Genomic DNA, 22,395 nt, shown 5'->3' on the forward strand with positions numbered 1-22,395 from the left:
GAGGAGTTGTACTTCATCTCGATAACGCACTATGAGAGTTTTACAGATGCACTGGTCTTATTGGGAACACGTACTCTTTACTGTAGAAAGGTTTATATCAAGTTTGAAGTCCATAAATTGCTACAGGCCGGTCCGTCCAGTGTACTTTAACTAATTTTCAGCTAGGTTAGCTGACAGTAAGAGCTACGGGCCCACCTTGTTGTCTAACCACCATGAAAATCAAACCACCTCTCTACAACTCTACGGCTAGTACAGAAGTGTGTTGATATTGATGATCAATGTGATTAAAATGAAGTATCTGCTTGCTCTAGGCTCAGCAGTATATTCGTAATATAAAGTATATTCGCTCTACCCACGGTGGCAAAAAAAAGAGCAACGGAGTTAGGCTTACAGGCTTTACAATCTTCCAAGGAACTGTGCATACCCACAAAACACACACCAACTATGAACCGATCCGTATGCCCAAAAAAGCATCCTAACGGTGGCGAAGTATACGTCGGTATCTGGGTTAGTAGTGAGACTACAGTAGGAAGGATGTTCCCCCAGCGACCTGTATTACGGTATCGTACACCAGTTGGGAGTGACTAACGATCTAGCCATGTCAGCACGATGTGCTTATCCACGAGTGAATGAGCAGAATGAAAAAGAAGCTCATGCACATGCGCTTGCCAGTGGTTTCGCTAGGTAAAACAAATAAATCTAAATTCTTTGAAATGTTGCCGATGGCACAGGCACCAAATGGATCCCATTCGGGTCATTTCTTAGAACATGTACGGATTGGTGAACAGCACCAGCTTCCGATTATTCAATATTTGTACAATGGAATGCTGTTTGTATAGGATTTAAATCCTGTTTGCTTGCAATATGGTCACCAGGGGTTGTTAGATTTCTGGGAACGGAGTCTGCTCTGTGCACGGGCCACCAGATAAAGTAAATACAGTAATCAATCGAACACGGGGACCGGTCATGCTTGAGCAATGCTCGCTTTAATCGAATGGTAATCAATCGATCTGTGACTGTGAACATGGAAAGTAGGATAAAGTGGTGCCAGTGGCCTATCATAATTCCCGAAAGGGGGTGTAGCGTGTTGAAATCGAATAATCTCACCGATGATAATACAATAATACATTCGTCCTGTGTAGCAAATGCCCGGCAAACCTATCGGATGCCATGGGAAGGGGATCGATACAGTTAAATGAAGGTAGGTGCGAGAATTAAGCGGGAAGGTGTACATACTTTATTTTGAGCAAAAGCTTAGTCGATTTGATTCGGTAATCATTCAGTCACATTGACATTGAAGTTCGTGAATTCAAGCATTCACCCTGAGACCTTTTTCCTGTATGCGTGAAATGTTTCAATCCTGTTGATTATGGCTTCTTTTTCTCGTCTTTACGGCATAAAATTGTCACGAAATGTCTGAACGCCTGGAATTTGGCCTACTGTTAAATGTCTACTGCGCCAGTGTGATTTATTGGTTTTTGTTTACTTGCGTAATCATTGCACTATATTTCCAATGATTGAACCGTACAATTTTTTATGTAGCATGTCGTGTTTAGAGAAAAAAGGCCCTCATAGAGGTCCGACATCCAGACACTTCGAAGCCTCTGCAGAAATCTCTTCCACACTCACAGCTGTCACTGAGAGCGATGAGTAGAGACAGGCACCGAGACGGTTGAGGCTGGCCCTGGTTTCTGCATCCACCAGCTTGGTGGCCGTCGTTGTATGGGCTGTGACTTTCGCGGCTAGCACTGCATAGTACGGAGCGATCTGAAACGAATTGTGTCAGTTTGGTTGAGTGGATTTCAGGGGCATTGTGGAACTTACCTTTGTGTAGCATGCACCCTGGGCAGTCGGGTCAGCGATTCTAAGGCACACCTGCAGATTACTGAGAAGATCGGCAGTGTTGAACGAAAGTTGCTTGAGCATGCGCTCGATAATCGTTGAGAGGTTCATCAGGCGAAGCAACTCCTTCTCGAAGCACACGTCGAACGCGTCGATGGTGAGTGCAGCTTGCGACAACACAATCGACGAGTACTTGCTGAAGCAGAAGTCCGAATAGCCAGCGTTGGCAATCTGCAGTTGCAATACCGTTCGAAGCGAGGGGCAGAGGCTTAAGGCGAGCTCGGTGGTACGGTTGCTGATCAGCGTCGGCACCTTACCAGAGTACGCAGCGAATGATGTCTTCGTTTTGTCAGCTTCAGTAGCAATCGCCTCGTAGGCAACATACAGGTTATTGAGCTTCGGTGCCAGATTGTCCGTGTACTGTTGGTTAGCTTCTAGCTCGTTTTGAATGCTAATGTTGAAATTGATGGTGCACCCGGGACCGGTTGCTAATATTGAATAAACTTTGTTTTGTTCCACTCCGAGGTTAATTTGGAACGCTTGGTATGACAGTGGATATCTATCGGCATTACGCACAATCTCATCCTTCAATGAGATTATGAATCGGTCCGCAAACTTAAGATTTTCAAGCGAGCTTGACGAACGTCATGGTCGAGACGCGATCACGCAAGATGCGGATCTGTGCGATCACTGCGTTAACGGTTGCGGCCGGAACGTACGTTAGAATGATGGCAGGCGGTATGGGGTTGGCTGTACCGGCCATGCTCTTTGCCTTAGTCACATTCAATCTAAGTTGCTCGAGTGCCATCCTCAGCTCGCCCAGCGTGGTTTTCGTATTGTTGAACGTATCGTGAAACTGTTTCGCAATGTAGGTGTAATTACCCGTGGTTGTGGTGATATTGGCGATCGTGTCGTTTAATCCTCCACTTATCAATGCTTCGAATTGGAGAATCGTGGTATTAATAGCACCGTACACTGTGTCGATCGGACCAACATTATCAGTAGACAGATTGGTCAGTTGTGGGACCAGGGGGCCAGCGACTCGCACGATCTCATCACCAATGAATTGTAGAGCCGTTCTGAGAAGCGTTAGCTCTGTGTATCCGGAGGTGAGCTCCACGGTACCATTACCAGCGTTAATGATCTTCACACCGAGCTCGTTCGCAGCTGTTCTCACCGTAACCGAGGTTGACACTGCTCCATTGATGGCAAAGTCTGGCCGCGGGTGCGCCAGAATGCTCTGAAAAGAGACGCGTTGAAAGAAGGATGCGTGTGAGTTTTTTGGGAGGTGTGCGTGTATATCACCACTAACGAAAGGTCGCTGTATCTTACCTGAATGGTGCAGAGAATCGTCAAAGCAAAGCAGAACGCCCTCATGTTGCAGATTTGCTGCTGTGTATGATTGGTCTCTATCATGGCGTTCTCTATTTATAGTCGTCGAAAAATATAGATTTAACGCGATCGTTGCGCCATACGTTTTTGCCATGAGCGGTGTTTCGGTGGCAATGTATATGTCCCCGCAAAATGCAGTGTTTTGGCATTCCTGTGAGACATCACCTGAGCAAACATATCGCCGTGTTTGGAACAGAATGTGTGACTTTCTTTTTCCTTTCTATGCAGGAAACCATCGTGAAAACAAGGGTAATTACAAGCGTATTCTACCCAAAAAGCTTCGTAAAGTGGTTCAATCTCTAAATGTTGTGTAGCTTCAGACGACAGTGTTGCTTTACAGGAAAAAAGCTACTCTCCAACTAGAGCAAATCTTAACTGAAGAAAACCACATCACAATAAGTTGTTCAGTGTATTTGTCAATGTTCTATTCTGTGATAAAACGGTGTACTACTTCCATTTGCATTTATCATGTATGTAGATATATGGCTCTTAATCGCCATGGAACAACAACAAACATCATTTGACAAGTGTTTCCTACGACTGGGTCGAACATCGGAGAGTAATTTTTTTGTGAATGTATTCAATACCGACTGCTCAGCAGTATTTTTAAGGCATAATACAGGGTTTTGTGTCGTATATTGCAAAAGTTCAACCGGTTAAGAGAATGTTTCAAACCGGTAGTGGAATCAGAAAAAAGCAGCGGCCTTCAAAGCCTCTTTAGGGGCGGCATGACCGCGTAGACCGTTATTGCCAATCTGAATATGAAGAAGATCAGCAACTCCAATCTAAGCGTGACGGCCTACTGAGATGTCAAATTGTTTGATTTTGGACAAAATCTCTTAAGGAGAACAGGTCGATGGTCCCGTTGCTAGGTTGCCATTTTCAGCTCGCTTTGACCGTTTCATGGAAAAGTGTTTACAAACAAACGGCTAAAGGCCGGGCTACATTGATCGTACTCTCTGGTGTAATTTCGATTTTCACTAGCGCATCTGGCGGCGGCTGACCGAAGCATTTTGCCAAACAATTTGGAGCCGCTCCAGAAAATATGTTATTTTCCCATGTTTTTTACTTTACCTGGTCTGGAAAAGCTTTGTAATTGATAGATAAATATGTCGTGCAAGTATTTCAGCAGTTTTCGAATAAAAAAACGGTTTAAAAACTAATTAATTTTGAGATTCAACACGACCATTCCCCCGACGACCAAAAAAAAGCTTCCACCAGCCGCCGCCAGATGCGCTAGTGAAAATCAAAATTACACTACGGAGTACGATCAATGTAGCCTGGCCTTAATAGTTAACGTGGAAAAGTGGACGAATTTACTATTGAGAGGATGGTAAAAGTAAAGGCCGGGCTACATTGATCGTACTTCGTAGTGTAATTTTTGTGAACGCGTACGCCATCTAGCGGCGGCGGGTCGAAGCTAGATGCTGGTATAATTTATCTGTCAAAAAACGTTTTGGGTCGAGGAGGCTATAATTTTACCCAATGATGGATAGAGATTGGAAGATGTGGAAAAAATTTGCCCAACGCTTTGTATGAATGACGATTTGTCCAACAACAACAATTAACGGCCTACTTTGTTACAATTTATGGACGTTTATCAACATTTCCTACGGCAAACAGGTAGGCTGGTCGAAACTTGATGAGACACCAAGCATGAATAATTTTGGCACTTAAATTATACCCACATCTAGCTTGCGCTGGTCGCCGCCAGATGCGCTAGTGAATATAAAAATAACGCTTGCGAGTACGATCAATGTAGCCCGGCCTTAAGGCTCAGCCCTCTACGTTACGCTAGCGTTACGCGTAAAGCCTGTTTATCCTAAACACAAGCAGCATTTTTTGAACGCCTTTTTTAACCGTCGTGGATGAGCAAATTGATAGATAATAATGTCTAATAATCTAAACCTTATGAATGTTCAGCGTTCATTCATTGATAATTCATCAAAATAAAAAATATTTATATGACTATTACCTTACTGTTTTTGATATTCATTAATGTTAACAATTTTAATAATTACTTTTCAACCAATTAATATATTAAAATACTTATACATTTCTTAGCCCACTATTGGTAAAACTATGATATTGAAATTATAACCATTGTGTAAATTTATTTATTAACATAATTTATCGTCCTTATAACAGTGGCGGATTTAGGGTGTTGGGGGCCCTAAGCGTTAAAAGGATTGGAAGCCCCCGCTTGGTGTCGACCGGGGGGGGGGGGGGGGGGGGGGGGTGTGCATATGGTTGCATTAGGTTTTGAATCAAACACACTTTAATGGTTTGCTCGGGAGGAGGGGGGGGGGGTGTGTTCAGAATCCTTGGCCTGGGCAGAATCCTGGGCCCCAATAGTTTATTAGTCCCTTCATCCATGGGGCCCCTAACTAGCACAGAAGATCTTGCTGAGACTACTGTACACATTGTTCTATATGCTAGAATTACCATACACGGGGCCTCTACATTGACGGGGCCCCCCCCGCGGCCGCTCAGTCCGCGCACCGTTAAATCCGCCACTGCCTTATAATAGTGCCTTTAAACTAAATGTAATTATGCTTTAAAATGGCCAGAAACGTAGATTTCATTGATAATAAATTATGTCATATATCTAACTAAACTAAATATATTTTACATATTTTTTATTTTCTACTTGTTGGAAATGTTACTCCAGTTTAAAGCTTCAAGAGTTTTTAAGAACTTTTTTTGACTATTTTTCATAAACCATATATATTACTTGTGTCTCAGAATTTAGTCTCCTTGATATTGGTTAATCTGAAAACATAAAACTTTTATTTTCATCCCATTTTTTATATATTTTTTTATTTAAATAATGTACTCTGGTCGGTGGCGTGGATGACAAAACTATTATAAAAATGTTGCTTGGGAATGTTTCAAGTCATGTAACGCTTATCCTATGTAACGTAGAGGGCTGAGCCTTACTTTTACCAAATGTTTTTGCGGTCAATCACTTCTGGAGAATAAAGGAGTAGTAATTGTAGTCTACTCTGTATTCAGATAACCTCACTGCTTGCCATTCCGTGACCACGAATCACTACCTTTTGCAACGGTCCTGCTGGAGGAACGAAAAGTTTAACAGACATAAAACAGCACAGTACATGTTCCAACGGCGTAAAAGAAGTCCTATTTACTTTCAATGAAACACTGAGAGTAAAATGAAGCATCCAATCGGCAATCAGGAGCGAAAACTGAGTCCAAAATACCAAAAACGACTCCCATTCGTTCCATAGCAACGCACATAAACAATGTTTAATTTAACTGTTAAAATTTTCCCATGGCTTTCTGTCAATTTGTTCTAAACGCATCGACCTGTTCTCTTTCATGGACCTGTTGGTCGAAACATTAATCGAGCCACGCTTGTTGGGTCTGGCATAGCACAACTATGGTACAGGATGGCACCTTGGAAGCAGACCCATTACGATTTATGTTAGTTTGGGTCAAAATCAATCAAACCAATCAATCGTATACAAATTCACACGGTCGGTACGTATTCATATTCCAACAACAAGTGCACAAAAGCTTTGCAGAACATACAAGATTGAGGTAAAAGAGAGACGTGTAAGGTAGGAAAATAAGTCCTATCACAACCTGCCAACAGCGATTGGCAAAGGACAATGTGATCCACTCTAATGCTGACGCAGTGTTCGCTTGGCGTTTTGCAGGCTGTGTAAATCATGCGGTACTGTCACACCTGTACTTCGGTTCTCGGAACAGTTTGTTTTTTTTTTCTTTTGCAAAGTACAAGTATTCGTCTTGTGTTGGTTTTAGCAGGTAATAGTACTAACAGGCAATAGCATCATGCACGTCATGCAGTGCACTCCAAAGCAAGGCAATCGGTAGAAAGATCAAGCCACACAACCACACTAAAGTTAAGTCCCTGTCTGAAATGACAACGACATGACCATTCTACCTTAGAATCTGTTACTAGTCACATGTCATCCGTATCGAAACGCGTCGAGGCAATTGGTTGGGCGCACGTTACCTTTCAACTATATTTGCACTGATTGAACCATCGTATTGTATGTTTAGAGTGTAGTGTTTAGGGAAGAAATGCTATCATTGAGGTCCGACATCCAGACAGCTCGCAGCCTCATTAGAAATGTCTGTCGCACTCGCGGTCGTCACTGAGAGCGATGAGTAGAGACAGGCACCGAGACGGTTGTAGCTGGCCTTGGTTTCAGAATCCACCAGATTGATGGCCGTCGTTGTATGGGCTGTGACTTTCGCGGCTAGCACTGCATAGTACGGAGCGATCTGAAACGAATTGGGTCAGTTTGGTTGAGCGGATTTCAGGCGCATTGTGATAGAACAGCTTCTGCAACTTACCGTCGTGAAGCATGCACCCTCGGCAGTCGGGTTGACGATGGCGAGGCACACATTCAGGTTGCTGAGAAGATCGGCAGTGTTGTAGGAAATCTGGGTGGCAATGCGCTGGACCACCGGCGAAAGGTTCATCAGGCGGGCCAACTCCTTCTCGAAGCACACGTCGAACGCGTCGATGGTGAGCTGAACTTGCGAGAACACACGCGGCGAGTACTTGCTGAAGCAGAAGTCCGAATAGCCAGCGTTGGCAATCTGCACCTTGGAAACCATTTTAAGCGGATTGCACAGGCTGGTGGCGAGCTCGTTCGAGAGGTTGCCGATCAGGTTCGGTACGTTCGTTGAGTAATTGTTAAATGCAGTGGCAATCTTGCCAGCTTCTGTGTCGATCGACTCGTAAGCGCTAGCCAAGCTATTGATGTTCGTTTGCAGACCCGAGGTGTACGCTGTGTTATTTTGCAGATCAGTGTTGATGCTGGAAATGATCGTGGAGACATTTGCACCGTAACCGCCGAGGAACAGCGTATTGACGCTGGTTGATTCCACGCCAAGGTTCGATTGGAATGCTTGGTACGACACTGGATATCTACCGGCACCATCCACCACTTCCTTCTGCAACGCGATAATGAACAGATCCACCAAAAGCAGGTTATCCAGCGAGCTGTCGATGACGTACGTGATGAGCGGAACGCGAGCACGCAAGTTGCGGATCGCTGTGATCACGTTGTTGACAGTTTTGGCCGGAATGTTCGCCCGAATGATGGCAGACGGTATGGGGTTGGTTGAACCTGCTGCTTTCCTGGCCTTACCCACATCCGATCTAAGTTGATCGACTGCCTTAATCAGCTCGGCCAGTGTCAGTTTCGTGTTCTTGAACGCATCGGCAAACTGCTTCACAATGTAGCCCGTACCCGCTGTGTTGTTGATATCGGTGATCGTGCTGTTCAATCCTTCACTAATCAATGTGTCGAATTGAAGAATTGAGGCATTAATAGCACCGTACACTGCGTCGATCTGATTAGTATTATCAGTGGACAGATTGGTCAGTTGCGAGGCCAGGGGGGCAGCGACTCGGACGATCTCATCACCGATGAACTGCAGAGAGGTGCTGAGATTCGACAGCACTGTGTATCCGGAGGTGAGATTCACGGTTCCTTTACCAGCGTCTGCGATGTCCGCGCTGAGTCCGGTCGCACCTGTTTTCACCGTAGCCGAGCCATACACTATCCCATTGATGGCAAAGTCTGGCCGCGGGTACGCCAGAATGCTCTGAAAAGAGACGCGTTGGAAGGAAGATGCTTGTGAGTGGCTGTGAGTGTGTGCGAGTATATCACCGCAGACCCAGTGGTCGGCCAGTGGTAGCCTACCTGGACGGCGCAGAGAATCGTCAAAGCAAAGCAGAACGCCCTCATGTTGCAGATTTGCTGCTACGTTTGATCGATCTCGATCATGGCCTGGTCCATTTATAGTCCATCCCACACGCCTGGTACTGTGCAGATTCAGCTGTGCTGGAGGGGGCGGGGGTGCCAAGCATATCCTGGGGCAAACTCAACATTTTAGACCTTCATGCGAATCTACTCGATGGTGAGGATGATGGAAGGCAATGGAAATAACAGGGGTCGCCCGCTACAGATATCTTGTGGATCACCTGATCAAACATGAACCATACCGCTGGAACGGGGTGTGCAGATTCTCGTTCAATTTTGGGACCGTCTCATATTGCCAGTTTTTCGTCGGCATCTTCGGTGTAGTGGTAGATGCGTCTGTTTCTCCACCATTACATAGAAGAAGACGAAGAAAAAAAACCTCACACACTGCAAATGGATGAAGAGTGGCAGGGTAGTTGTAGGGTAAACGAACGAACAATGTTTTATGGTTCTTTGGACCGGTAAAATTATTTGGAGGTAAAGCATATTAAAAGATATATTTATATAGCACCTTGTCTACATGTCTCAAACATTATCTACGAAAATTGTTAGTAATTGGCTTCTTATTCTTCTACTACTTGGCGTAACGTTCTCCGTGGACATGCCGGCCTATATAGGCTTTCGAGAACTAAATCAGAACAATGGCGCCGGATAGTTAGTCCTTGGTACGGGGCTACGGCCCATGCTAGACTTGAACCCACGACGAGAATGTTTTTACAGTCGTGCCAGCTAAGCCAATTGGAAAGTATGGCTAACTGCGATCGAATGGCAAACTGAGAACGTTATGCCACATAAATACGGTCATTCTGGTTTGGTTAAATATCTACAAATCTACAAACCCGCCCAAATCAAAGTAACTCTTGCCTTTGCTTCTAAAACTTTGGGATGTTTGGGTTTTTTTTTTACATATTAGAGATCCATTACATCTTTGGTATACATCCAGAGAGGACGTAATTACACAACTTTATGTTGTTATGATTTCGTTTTACTATAAAAAATCAAACCCAAATTAAAACATTTTGTTGTACATAAATACATAAAAGATTTGTTTGAGCAAAGGTGTGCAGAGATCTAACGTTGGGACATTATACACTGACCCACATAATAGTATAACATCAATTTTAGAGAACGAAACCCCATCGCTTATCATACATGCAGCGTGTAATGTACATACATGTACAGCAATAGTCTCTACGCCGACAACACCGGCAAAGCTGCCTTTTCAACACTTGTGCAAATGCAAAACTCTGGGTTTCAGTTAGATGCTGGACTGTGGAAGGGGTACCGTTCCCGATACGAATTTAGTCGCGTTTTACGAGCCTCGGAAAGAGAACGTGACAACTACACGTCTTGCTGAGTATGTTAACGTCGATCGTACACTTGGGCGGAACTGCCGTACCATCATCTTTCCATGACTGGGCGGCATATTGATAGCTTCTTAATAAACCTTATCAATCCCGTTGGGATTTTTGATCGTCGGTAGCCGTTGCTTTGAATAACTCTCTCTGCAGGGTGGAGCCGGGGGTCCAGTTGTTAGCTAAATATGTATATATCCGTGTTACTAGAGTAGCGCCGTCTGCTACTCTGTTGTGATTGAGAACTTTGCAGTTACACTATTAGCGACTATGCTGACTGAGCGACTGGCAATAGATTCCGGATACAAAAACCAACTGTTCCGGTTCTTCGACATTGGACTGCTGATAGCCTTTTTAAGAGGAATGTCCTAAAGCGAATATTCTCTAAGCACTGTTTGGCTGTCTAGGTTCTCTGAGATGAAGTTTTCGAATGGAAGTTCATAAATATATTGGACACAGGATTAAAGATGCTAGGATCCATCCCAAAGGTGACACTTCGAGCGAAAGGGCAATGGCAAACATAGAGTGTTCAAAACCAGGGAAACGTGCGATAATGTTGCACAAAGTATGCCATGATGTGTCAGCTTCGTAGTCTCACGCCATACATCGAGGGCGTCCGTTTCCCGAAAGTGGTTCGGGTTCTGTGAAGTTGGGTAGGTGCTTGTTGAAACAGTTTGAATGCTCCAGTTAACTAAACACTCGCAAACCACTCGCAAACCATGCGCAAATCCAGACGCGCACGACACGTTCAGCGTAATAAGCCGCTGGCAAGTCCTGCCCCGATGATGCGTATATTACGCCATCTCTTCTCCGGTGAATTATGAAACTAATGCTATCTCTCTCTCTCTCCCTTCATTTTCAGCTTATCTCGCACCCCGTCACACGGCGGGTGGTTTTGGTTTGCTGACATCTCCATGACAACCAACGGCGTGACCGGGGGCCTGCTACACAACCATGTTGAAGCAAAGAACGGAAATTAACAAAACAAATCGTTGATCTATTTTTGCGACGTACATTAACGCTGGTCGTGGGAAGGGGAAGCGTGCATTGGCAAGAAGAAGCTGATAAAGGTGACCCGCTTTGTCTACCGAGAATGGGACGGAAATAGCCCAATCGTAGGAGAGACACACACTTAGTAAGCCTACAGGCACAGAACAGGACAACGAACTGTCGCGCACTGGCGGCGCAATAGCACACACCGCTTTGGGGACCGTGCACAACGTCGGAAGTATGAGTGTGTGGAGGAGAAGAAGCAGAAGGAAGAAAAAATGTCACATAGTTTTGCCAGCAGCCCCTCGAACGGGCGGGTGGAAAGTCATCGCAACTGCGCTGATTCGTTCAAGTTCAAAGTCGCTACACGCCCGAAGTCCCGCAACGATGCCATCTGTTCGGGCGCACACAGCCCCCTGGGTGCCGCAGCCGGATCCCCGGAGCCTGTGGCTGACTGGCTGGCTGATGATAACCCGCACGTTCGGCAGGCTGACCCCTGTAGGCACGTAATCAGCGAACGGTCCCCACGCCAGGGGCCCCACTGGACCACGGGCGGGTATTTAAGGGCGCTCGCAAGCACACCAACGTTTTAGAAGCTCAGTGGCACTGTGCTGTACCCCGGCCTGGGAGTGAAAACGGTGCAAATCGGTTCCCGCAACTTCGTGAAGTGCAAAACGTAAAATCGCAAAACGTCGCGCGTGTCTCTGTCACACAGAATGAGTAATCGCAATAATCGCATCGTGTCGGCCGGCGAGCAGCAGCTGCCAACGCCGTTCAAGCTGTGGGGCGGCCGCTACTCCAAAGCAACCGACCACGTCCTGTCGAAGGTGAACAACTCGCTCACCGTCGACAAGCGGCTCTACTCGGAGGACATCGACGGGTCGATCGCGTACGCGAAGAGTCTGGCCGAGGCGGGCCTGCTGACGCAGAGCGAGTTTAAGGTGATCGTGTACGGGCTGGACGCGATACGGGACGAGTGGAGCAAGGGCACGATCAAGCTGCTGCCGCGCGACGAAGACGTCCACACGGTGAACGAGCGCCGGCTGTTCGAGATCATTGGGCCGCAGATCGCGGGCAAGCTGCACACGGGCCGCAGCCGCAACGAGCAGGTCGTGGTGGACATGAAGCTGTGGATGCGCAATGCGATCGCCGACCTGCAGCGCCTGCTGGTGGAGCTGGTCGGCGCCATCAACGAGGTGGCCGACCGGCACATCGACGTGCTGATGCCGGGCTACACGCACATGCAGCGGGCCCAGCCGGTCCGCTTCAGCCACTGGTTGCTGAGCTACGCGTTCTACTTCAAGGAAGATTTCGACCGGTTCGATGAGTTCGGGCGCCGGATGAACGTGCTGCCGCTGGGCAGCGGGGCGCTAGCCGGCAATCCGTTCAACATCAACCGCCACAAGCTGGCGGCCGATCTCGGCTTCGACGGCGTGTCCCCGAACAGCATGAACGTGGTGAGCGATCGGGACTTTGTGGTGGAGTTTAACTTCCTCTGCACGCTGGTCGCCGTCCACATGAGCCGGCTGGCGGAGGATCTGATCCTGTACGCGACCAAGGAGTACAACTTTATCGAGCTGTCGGAGGAGTACACGACGGGCAGCAGCTTGATGCCGCAGAAGCGCAACCCGGACAGCTTGGAGCTGATCCGCGGCATTACTGGCCCGGTGTTTGGGCAGCACTGTGCCATCCTGATGACGCTCAAGGGGCTGCCGTCCACGTACAATAAGGATCTGCAGTGCGACAAGAGCGGCATGTTCGCGGTGTACGACCAGATGCAGATGTGTCTGGTGCTGATCGGTGGCATCATTCAGACGATGCGGGTGGACGAGGATCGTTGTCTCAGCTCGCTCGGGTACGAGATGCTCGCGACCGATATGGTAAGTAGGACGGAAAGGGGAGCGCACTCTACCTTTTTTTCTCAAAACAACTGCTAACCGGGCATCCTCGCTCTCTCTATCTCTCTCGCTCTCTCTCGCTTCTCTCTGTTTGAAAACAGGCCTACTATCTGGTGCGGCGTGGCATTCCCTTCCGGGAGGCACACCACATCTCCGGCGAGGTAGTCGCCCACTCGGAAAAGGTAAAGATCCCCATTAACAAGCTGACGCTGGAGGATCTGCAGGAAATTAGTCCACACTTTGACGAAACGATCAGCCGCATCTGGAACTACGAGAACAGCGTGGAGCAGTACACGGTGGTTGGCGGTACATCGCGCCTGTCGGTGCAGGAACAGATCCGGGTGCTGCGTGCGTTCGTGGAGGGACACGTACCGAGCTAATTAGTGAGTCCATCGAAGCAGACGACGAACCCCGAACGTTTCTTTCGCCAGAAAACCCCCCCAACCCGTAGTCAGTAAAACGAGTCGATATAACGCACTCTCTCTCTCTCTTTAGATATGTATGTATGTATATTTACGCAAGTAGTAGTAGTAGCAGTAGTAGTAGTAGTAGTAGTAGCAGTGTAGTAGTAATTGTAGTAGGCTACCAAATATTACATTGTGATCACAGGATTGCCCCCTGACGACAGTGCGCGATCCTCTCGAAACGCATGCAAGTGTGTTGCTACAGTTTGCTCTTGATATCTTGATCGTTTGTCAAACGCGAACTACTCCCCCCCCATTCGGCAGGAAGGAGCAGCTACCTTACTCCGTTGTTTGTGTTAATGTTAGTGAGAGCACATGTCGGACCTTATGCACTAAGTGTGTTCGCAAGAAAGGAAAGTAAAAAAAAAAAAACACTACAATGAAAAGGGCAATAATAAATCTTTCGTTTTCGTAACATTAACGTCACATGCCGTTTGTTTGCTTCGTTCTTTCTTCTTCGTCTTATGCGCTCGTCGCTGTCGAATTGTCGGTGCTTTTGGACACGCTCGCCACGATCCACGATTGCTGGTTAGTCAATCTTTTGTTTTGTTGAAATTGGTTCATACATCATACATCATCACAAGCGTACGCGCTTGTTGCCAGCAGAAGCGCGCTCTCTCTCTCTCTCTTTCTTTTCTATTTTCAGGCACCGCGGCCAGCCCCTATCGCCGTAACTGCTAACTGGAGCGTACGTACGGGGCCTGCTCGGGTACCAGTGCAGCAGCGTGTGACCACCAGTAAGACACAACATCATCATCGGGCTCTTTCTTGGTCGCTTATCAACGTCGGCCGTTACATCGTCCCGTGGGGGGTCAGTTTTTGGAGCTGGTCCGCTTGCACCAGCACAACATGAAGGCGTGCCATCATCATCATCATCATCATCATCATTAGCCGTTGTTTGCCGATGCTCCAAGAATCTGTTTCGTCCCCAAAAGAATAGGGAAGATCCCGCGATCAGTGCATGCATGGTTGGGAACTTTCCTACGCGTCATCCGATGTGTGTGTGTGGGTTCGTCTCTTATCGGTGATGTTTTTTGGACGTTCTGAAAGAGGGGGGAAAGAAACAATAAAAAAAACACAAATTGTAGAATGATCCTTTTTTTGTTTGTTTGTTTGTACTGTTTCAACATAGCAAATAGCGCGACCATGCACATTTTGATGACGGGGATGATGATGAGCAAGCGTGATAGTGTGGAAAAGCGCGCCAAACTATTGTTATGGTTTCGAGTTTCGAGGCACGGCACGCCTATGTGTGTTGCCGGCTTTTAAACTATTGTCCGCTGCAACCGAACCGGGCCAGTTAGAGCTGGTTAGTTTGGGCCGTTATCATCAGCGATCAGCGGCAGCGTCATTAATCGACGATCGATCGATCAGCAACACCATTTCCGCATATCCCCTGCGTTCTCCTCTCCTAGCCCCGAGTCCCCGGGTGTGTGTGTGTGTGTGTTCTGGGAATTCGAGTCGGATCGGTGCAGTTTCGACCAGTTTTCCCCTTTGTTTAGCGGATTCCTTGATTCCCACAATTCAAATTCATCAACCAATCCGGTTTTACAATCGCAAAGTCACTGGCAACTCATTGCCCGTATGCTGTTCGGTTTGACGTGCAGTAATAATAAAACGTAAACGTTGCAATAGTCTAGTAGTGAAAGTCGTTAAACAGGGTGCGCGATAGGTAAGTGAGATGAAAGATTGTGATAGATTGCACCGATTGATTATGGTGTAATGTGATTGTTTTCTGTTTTCTAAACTAAGTTGACGCACATCTCCCCCAGTGGAAAAAGGGAAAATGAAGCAGCTTGAAGCCTGCTTCTACCGTTCAAACGACAAAGACACTTCAAGAACTCGCTAGAAGGGCTGCCAACAACTCACGGAAGCAAATCAAGGCCGGAATGATAGTGTTGAGGCGTTACCAATTGGGCATAACAAAAAAAAATCACTGACCTACTGAAGATGGACGCTTAATGCCATACAAATTCTAGAAGGTTTGAGGTCTGGGCCGACCATTCTAGAAACACTTATTTCTAGAAGGGCAGGAAACACCCATTTTTGCTAAATAATCTAACCCATTCCTTCAATCGTTAATCAATATGGTCGTGTCGTTCGTGACTGTTTGTTGTACGAGTTGGAGGAGTACAATGGGGATATCCCCAATGCCTGGGGATGATAGCAGACATTCAGCCGCGTTTCGACGGAACGATTTCTGCTTGAAAACTTCTGTCAAAATCACCGTTTCCCATGGCAACGGAAAATCAAGCAGAGTTAGGTGAATCTTATTCGTGCAATTGTTGCCATCTACCGCAGGCTGGATGGCACGAATCTTTGCTTGTAATCATTTGACAGGTGCGAAGAAAACTGTGTATTTTGGTATTCAAACTTATTTTTGGGATCTCTGAACACTCATTTAAAGGGTTTAAAGGTAATTTCCATACGGTAAAAACAACTCATAAAATCACCATTTTCGAATCCACGGAAGAATCGTGTCATGGAAACGCAAAACTATTGGCGAATCTTGTTTGGACGGTGGAAGGGGAAAGATTGGCCATCGAACAATCGTTCCGGGGAGAATTACCTATTAAAGACTCTTTTGGTTAGCGTCAGCTCTCTTCGATACGTCAGGTTGGGGTATAAAGGTAGATAGCCCACTCTCTATGCAATAATGGTTGATCGAAATCTACGGTACAGACCAATCTGTAGTAGTGTGTGGACTTTGATTGGAATTTATATTTGCAGTAGGATAATCCGGGTAGCTCTGCAACCGGTCCCATGTTACAATCATCAACTGCCCTTTATAGGCTCAAATCATGTGTAGGATTGACTATCCTGGTATTGGTAATCAATAACGTCACTAATAGCAAAGTACATTATTGGGGCCCTTTCCATTGTAAGTTCGTAGGCTGAAATTTCAGCCCGTCAGCTGTTTGCATTGTATAGCAGTTTTCGAGCAGCTATCTAAGTGAGTATAATATACATGTGGGCTTATCCCAAGGTGTATGAATTTAGAAGACTGATTTTTATCGCTTCTGCTTCTGAATGAAGATTTTAAGCGTGTTTTGAGTATTCGGCAAGCCTCAAGAAAGCTTGTTTGAACAAAAGTTTTCACCCATCCTGTCAAAAAGTGATATTCAAATTTGGTTATAAAACATGCTATGAGACCACCTGGACTACATGCACTTTGAATCTGGATTCCATCACCAGATCTCTTTAATGCACCTTGGGATAAATGTAAACAAACCCGTGTTTTCGAGCAGGTACTCGAATCTAATTCTAGCTTTGAGGCTAGAATAATCCAAACTGAAAATTGTGTGTTTTGTGTGTGGTTTTGTATGGAGTGTTTACATGATTTCAGCCTCCAACTGTCAAACTCCATACAAAAAACTGACTAGAATCGTGAAGGGCCCCATTGGCAGACCCGTACCTCATGGCCTTGACCGAGAATGGTCTTCAATAGACAATGGTCGGCCAAACAAGAAGAAGAAGAAGAAGAAGATGGACAATATAAGAATAGAAACAGGATATGATACACTATGTCACCAGACTGTTAAATAATGACAAAATACTGCGAGACAACTAGAAGCCGGGAACAGAGGCGGAACTGGTTTGAGCTGGAGTTGGTACTTAAAATATTACCCCGTTCTAGGTATTTGGCATTCTCAAGTACATGGCAAAGGTTCCTCCTGACCTTCCGAAGATTATGTCACCTAGAACTGTAACCAGACACCTGTCTTTATTTTTTTTTTGAGTTATCGATCGGTTACAAAGCAACCACACATCACAGTAGACTAGTTGCTGGCTGCTATAAATGGAAAAACCACTTAAGACGGAGCACAAACCCGTTCGCAACACGTAAGATCGTATCCAGGGGGAGCAAATTTTACGGTTGCTTAAAACCGTAATAATTGTAATATAAGAACACCAAAATAAAAAGGTCTGTTTCACTTTTCGCGGAGCAGTAAAATGGTCTGCTAAAACTCATCTGAAAGGAACGATGAAACGTATAAATGTATATTAGTACAAAAACAGTACGCTCTAACGCTTACGAAGTTACGCGCTCTTTACCTAAAGCCGCTTACAGCGGTCGCTAATGCACCGGCAAGGGCAAACCACCATCGCCATCCAGCGATTGGCAGTTCAGTCTGCCGAACTCTCTCCCCCCGGGTCAGTACCGTGAACTTTGCCACTTGCTCCGGTTGCTAGCTCCCTACGGTAGCCCTTCTCCAGGCCATTCGGCCATTGTAACCCTTTACTGTTTTCGGACCACTAAACCGGATGTGATCTGACCTGCGTCCCGCAACTACCGTGCAAGGTCAAGTGCACACACGCACTCGAACCGACCCCGTGGATGCGCGCGTGTGTGTGTGTGTGTGTGTGTTTGACCGTGCCCTTCAACGGCGTGAACCCGCAATGAACTGTGATTGGTGTGAATTAACGGCACCCCACGACATACACAGAGCACGGTTTGCGCTTACATCCCGGATTGTGGTCGCCATCGCCCGGAGCGAGGGACTGTGGCCAACAAACCGACTGTGGCCAACGACCGGACAACACTCACTGTGCTCTGCGACTGACCAGGGCAACTCTTCCTCCTAGCCAGGTAAGTTTGTGGTACACTAATGTGACCTCCACCTCGCTCCGGCCTTCAACGGGGAATTTGGGACAAGGTGTGACGCAATCGGTGGGATGGGAAAGTGATGAATTGCGTCGTCTTGATTAATTTAATTGCAAAAGTCGTCCTCGAGCAGGAAGAAACCAGAACAAACACAAAGACACACGCACACGCATACACACCGTTTGCAGGAAGCCAAACAACTGCAAGACGTGTGACGACGAACCGTTCCACGTACGGCGCATGTCGGTCAGATGGCCACCACAAGTGCTCCCCCGGGAGTACCCAAAACTGCACGCCAAACTCAGAACCAGTCCACTAACCGCCTGTAACGGTGGTCCCGATAGAATTGGCCGCCCAAAAAAATACAACAAAAAACGGGTCCATCCCGAATACCCGGAAGTATAAAAACCTTCTATCGCGCGAAACGTACCCATCAGTGTGTCATTGTAGCCGTGTCTGCTGGCCGTGAGCTGCAAACCGTGCCTTGAAAGTCCCCACCGCTTTACGCTCCGTTACCGTCACCGTTCGCGATGGACGTTACCGTGGAAGACTTTTGCGAGGAAACCAACTTTCCCGAGGAGTCGCCCTGCCCGAGCCCGTTCGAGCCGGCCAAGCAGCTGCTCAACATTGGCTTCCTGCAGATCAATGGGCGCTTTACGCCCCACTCCGGCCCATCGTCCGTGTGTTCGACGCGTAGCTGCAGCCTGGCGGCCACGCCCGTACCACCGGACGCAACGGACGCAACGGAGGAGCAGGAAGAGCACCGGCACACCGGCGGTGAGGCGGGCGGGGAGGAGCACCCGAAGCCCCGCAAATGGTCCCTGCCCCATCTGCCGACGGAGGCGACCAAGTTCGAGCTGAGTGGGCGGGCGACGCCCGTCTTCACCTGGAACCCGATGCCCACGTCCAGCAATGTGATTTACGCGCTGAGCGACAAAAACCAGCAGATCGTCTTCTCCCAGGTGGGCCACCACCGTGTGCTTTTGTGTTTATGTGTCTCTGTGTGTGTGTGTCCTATTTGTGTTCTTCATGTGTGTGTCGGTGTGTATTACAATGTCTCAAAAATCTTATCCATCGGTTCTGTTCTATCTTAATATCAAGCTCGAGCAAGAGGCTGCGACCGAAACAAGCGTCTCGGAAGTGTCGAGCGTGGTCGATTCCGAGGCCGAACTGGAAGTGGACGAAGAGCCGGCAACGGAGCCAACGAAAGCAGCGAAGGACACCACCCAGCCGAAGGACGACATGTACCCGAACTGTGACGTGAACGTGTGGTTGCGTTCCTGCGAGCAGGAGATCGTGGAACCGATCGAGGGCAAGGTGCAGGGCACGGTCCCCGAGTGGTTAAATGGGAGTCTGCTGCGCAACGGCCCCGGCAGTCTGAAGGTGGGCGACATGATGTTTAACCACCTGTTCGATAGTTCGGCACTGCTGCACAGGTGAGTTGGGAATAGATGACATCCAGAGAGAAAGAGAGAATTTTCACTCCCCGTTTGTGTCCTCTACACCTTTGCAGGTTCAACATTGATAATGGGAAGATCACGTACCAGTGTCGATTCCTAAAGTCGGACGCGTACAAGAAGAACAACGCAGCACGACGCATCGTGGTGACTGAGTTCGGGACCAGTGCCGTACCCGATCCGTGTCAAACGATCTTCCAAAAGTGAGTACCTTGCAAGCGATCCACCCACCCTTTATAGCGCAATGATCCTCCCTGTTCTTCGTTGTAGAATTGCAGCCGTGTTCAACAAACCGGGCGTCAACAACTCGGACAACGCGATGATCTCGATCTACCCGTTCGGGGACGAGTTTTTCGCGTTCACCGAAAGCCCCATCATCCACCGGATCGATCCGGAAACGCTCGACACGGAGGCGAAGCTGAATGTGTCCGACTACGTCGGTATCGTCAACCACACCTCCCATCCGCACGTCATGTCCGACGGGACGGTGTACAATTTGGGCTGCTCGATCACTAAAACAGGCCCGGCCTACACCATCATCTGCTTCCCCCACGGGCCGGGAATGTTTGAGAATGCGCGCATTGTCGCCTCGGTCCCGGCACGCTGGAAGTTCCACCCGGGGTACATGCACACGTTCGGCATCACGGAGAACTACTTCGTGATTGTGGAGCAGCCGCTCAGCGTGTCCGTGCCGACGATGGTGGTGAGCCAGATCCGGAACCGGCCGATGGCGGCCGCCCTGAAGTGGTTCGAAAGCCAGCAGACGTACATCTATCTGCTGGATCGGGATACGGGCGAGCTGCGGCACACGTTCCACACGGAACCGTTCTTCTACCTGCACATCATCAACCAGTACGAGCGGGAGGGCCACGTCGTGCTGGACATCTGCTGCTACAAGGATCCGGCCATGCTGAACTGCATGTACGTCGACACGATGCGCAACATGCAGAACAATCCGGACTACGCGAAGATGTTCCGCGGCCGACCGTTGCGGTTCGTGCTGCCGCTCAACTGCGGCACGGAGCGTGCGAAGGGCTGTCCAGCCGCGGGCCCGAAAGGGTCGGCAGCCCCCGCCGACGCCTCCTGGTCGGATATGTGGCAAAACTTGGGCTCCTTTTCGGCGGGCGACTCCACCGACAGCGGGCTGGTGCTGCAGAATCTGGTGCAGATCGAAGACTCGAAAGCGACCGCGTACGTGATGCCAAACAGGACGGTCTTCTGCAAGCCGGAGCTGCTATGCGATTTGGGCTGCGAGACGCCCCGCATCTACTACGAGCGCCATCTCGGCCGACCGTACCGGTACTTCTACGCCATCAGCTCGGACGTGGACGCCAGCAACCCGGGCACACTGATCAAGGTGGACGTGGTGACGAAGAGCAAGCTGACCTGGTGCGAGGAGAACGTGTACCCGAGCGAGCCGATCTTTGTGCCCGCGCCCGACCCGCAGTCCGAGGACGATGGGGTCGTGCTGGCGGCCATGGTGTGGGGCCGCGAGGAACAGAACCGGGCCGGGCTGCTCGTGCTCGATGCGAAGAGCTTCACCGAGCTCGGCCGGTGCGAGTTTGTGACGCCCGGTCCCGTGCCAAAGTGTCTGCACGGTTGGTTCCAGCCGACGGCCACCACCACCAAGGGAGACTAATGGACAAACATGGCACTATGATGAGCCAAATGGCAAGATTCCCCCAAAGAGGCATACGCAAGTTGTTGTAGATAGGCTGTGTAGTGCAGCGATAGCAGATTATTAGCCAACGGTTTGAGAAGTATTACGGCATCACAGGAAAGAAACTGAATATTATTAATTAATCACCACACGATCGATCGAAGGCGGAAGCTAGTTGAGCCACATTTCCCCCACTCCCCAAACGGCATGTTTCCCGGGCTGCCCAAAACTCCGGGAGGAGTGTGTGCTAAAGCGCTGTGCTACCTGTTATTTGTTATTGCAACTGTTATCACAAACGGTTAACAAACTATAAATATAATCAAATGTTGATGTTTTGAATAATAATAAAAACGCGTCTACGATCCGGCTTTCGCTTAATTTGTAACAACTTGCCGCACACAACAGGGAGTACGCATGGGAAAGTAAAAACAAAAATTGTAGGTCGTGCGTTCCCCTTTTTTTCGCGCTTGCTCTACGGCGGGCGCCCCGACTCTGAACGCATTAGAACGCATTGTCAATGCACTAAACACACATACACACACACACACACACTCGCCTGCGATAAGCGCGAGGTGGGGATGATAGTGCGTCCTTCTAGAATCTAACGCTTTCGTTCCGGTCCCACGCGGTCAAGTGAGTGCGTTCGCATGGCCGCGAAACCTTTGTAACGGTCCTCCGCCCCGGTTGCGATCACTGCCACAGCACGTGCGTTGAGATGCGTTCTCACTGCGTTCCTGCTCTAATGCGAAACCAGTGCGGCACCGTCGAATGCGTCCCGTTCCGCACAATTGACCTTCTGCGAACGATAAACCGTGTGTGGCTCGGGGGTATTCCTACATACAAGCTGTCTGTCTGGCTGTACGGAATCAATTTGTAAACTTTCCCCGTAGTTGCAGTGGTAGAGCGGTGTGAAGGTGTGATGATTGAGACGGCGCCGCCCAGAACGGGGCGGCGATAACCCCTTTT

At 48.2% G+C, this 22,395-nt stretch overlaps 5 protein-coding genes across 12 annotated transcripts in view; 2 read left to right on the forward strand and 3 right to left on the reverse strand.

The window, feature by feature from the left end:
- Positions 1-1,226: 1,226 nt before the first annotated feature.
- LOC121596693 lies at positions 1,227-3,228 on the reverse strand. Its single transcript, XM_041921853.1, has 3 exons — positions 3,175-3,228; positions 1,825-3,082; positions 1,227-1,767 (listed from the first exon to the last, which is right to left on the reverse strand). Exons 1-2 carry the CDS (start codon positions 3,217-3,219, stop codon positions 2,468-2,470), a joined length of 660 nt encoding a protein of 219 aa, XP_041777787.1. The 5' UTR covers positions 3,220-3,228; the 3' UTR covers positions 1,227-1,767; positions 1,825-2,467.
- A 3,991-nt stretch (positions 3,229-7,219) lies between these two features.
- LOC121597450 lies at positions 7,220-9,048 on the reverse strand. Its single transcript, XM_041923215.1, has 3 exons — positions 8,940-9,048; positions 7,579-8,841; positions 7,220-7,506 (listed from the first exon to the last, which is right to left on the reverse strand). Exons 1-3 carry the CDS (start codon positions 8,982-8,984, stop codon positions 7,309-7,311), a joined length of 1,506 nt encoding a protein of 501 aa, XP_041779149.1. The 5' UTR covers positions 8,985-9,048; the 3' UTR covers positions 7,220-7,308.
- A 2,289-nt stretch (positions 9,049-11,337) lies between these two features.
- Positions 11,338-14,127, forward strand: LOC121597452 (argininosuccinate lyase). Its single transcript, XM_041923218.1, has 2 exons — positions 11,338-13,224; positions 13,344-14,127. Exons 1-2 carry the CDS (start codon positions 12,061-12,063, stop codon positions 13,620-13,622), a joined length of 1,443 nt encoding a protein of 480 aa, XP_041779152.1. The 5' UTR covers positions 11,338-12,060; the 3' UTR covers positions 13,623-14,127.
- The window catches only part of LOC121597444 (mucin-5AC), a 59,806-nt gene continuing 51,411 nt past the window's right edge, over positions 14,001-22,395 (reverse strand). For all 8 annotated transcript variants that reach the window (XM_041923204.1, XM_041923208.1, XM_041923206.1 and 5 more), the window contains one exon: positions 14,001-14,749. In XM_041923204.1, the coding sequence (XP_041779138.1) occupies positions 14,725-14,749 (25 nt within the window). In that variant the 3' untranslated portion in view covers positions 14,001-14,724. The remainder of the gene's footprint in view (positions 14,750-22,395) is intronic.
- On the forward strand, positions 18,378-21,815 carry LOC121597445 (carotenoid isomerooxygenase). The gene is made up of 4 exons (XM_041923211.1): positions 18,378-19,274; positions 19,414-19,748; positions 19,826-19,972; positions 20,040-21,815. The coding sequence occupies exons 1-4, from the start codon at positions 18,843-18,845 to the stop codon at positions 21,406-21,408; spliced, it is 2,283 nt and encodes a 760-aa protein (XP_041779145.1). The 5' UTR covers positions 18,378-18,842; the 3' UTR covers positions 21,409-21,815.

This window comes from Anopheles merus, chromosome 3R (assembly GCF_017562075.2).
Source record: "Anopheles merus strain MAF chromosome 3R, AmerM5.1, whole genome shotgun sequence".
Classification (NCBI taxonomy): domain Eukaryota; kingdom Metazoa; phylum Arthropoda; class Insecta; order Diptera; family Culicidae; genus Anopheles; species Anopheles merus.

Bases quoted from the DNA above. Each gene is read 5' to 3' on its own strand.
- LOC121597452 (XM_041923218.1), top strand. From the start codon at position 12,061: ATGAGTAATCGCAATAATCGCATCGTGTCGGCCGGCGAGCAGCAGCTG. The intron at 13,225-13,343 runs GTAAGTAGGACG...GTTTGAAAACAG, and splicing joins AGATGCTCGCGACCGATATG to GCCTACTATCTGGTGCGGCG.
- LOC121597445 (XM_041923211.1), top strand. From the start codon at position 18,843: ATGGACGTTACCGTGGAAGACTTTTGCGAGGAAACCAACTTTCCCGAG. The intron at 19,275-19,413 runs GTGGGCCACCAC...CTTAATATCAAG, and splicing joins AGCAGATCGTCTTCTCCCAG to CTCGAGCAAGAGGCTGCGAC. The intron at 19,749-19,825 runs GTGAGTTGGGAA...ACACCTTTGCAG, and splicing joins AGTTCGGCACTGCTGCACAG to GTTCAACATTGATAATGGGA.
- LOC121596693 (XM_041921853.1), bottom strand. From the start codon at position 3,219: ATGAGGGCGTTCTGCTTTGCTTTGACGATTCTCTGCACCATTCAG. The intron at 3,083-3,174 runs GTAAGATACAGC...GTCTCTTTTCAG, and splicing joins CGATTCTCTGCACCATTCAG to AGCATTCTGGCGCACCCGCG.
- LOC121597450 (XM_041923215.1), bottom strand. From the start codon at position 8,984: ATGAGGGCGTTCTGCTTTGCTTTGACGATTCTCTGCGCCGTCCAG. The intron at 8,842-8,939 runs GTAGGCTACCAC...GTCTCTTTTCAG, and splicing joins CGATTCTCTGCGCCGTCCAG to AGCATTCTGGCGTACCCGCG. The intron at 7,507-7,578 runs GTAAGTTGCAGA...AATTCGTTTCAG, and splicing joins AGGGTGCATGCTTCACGACG to ATCGCTCCGTACTATGCAGT.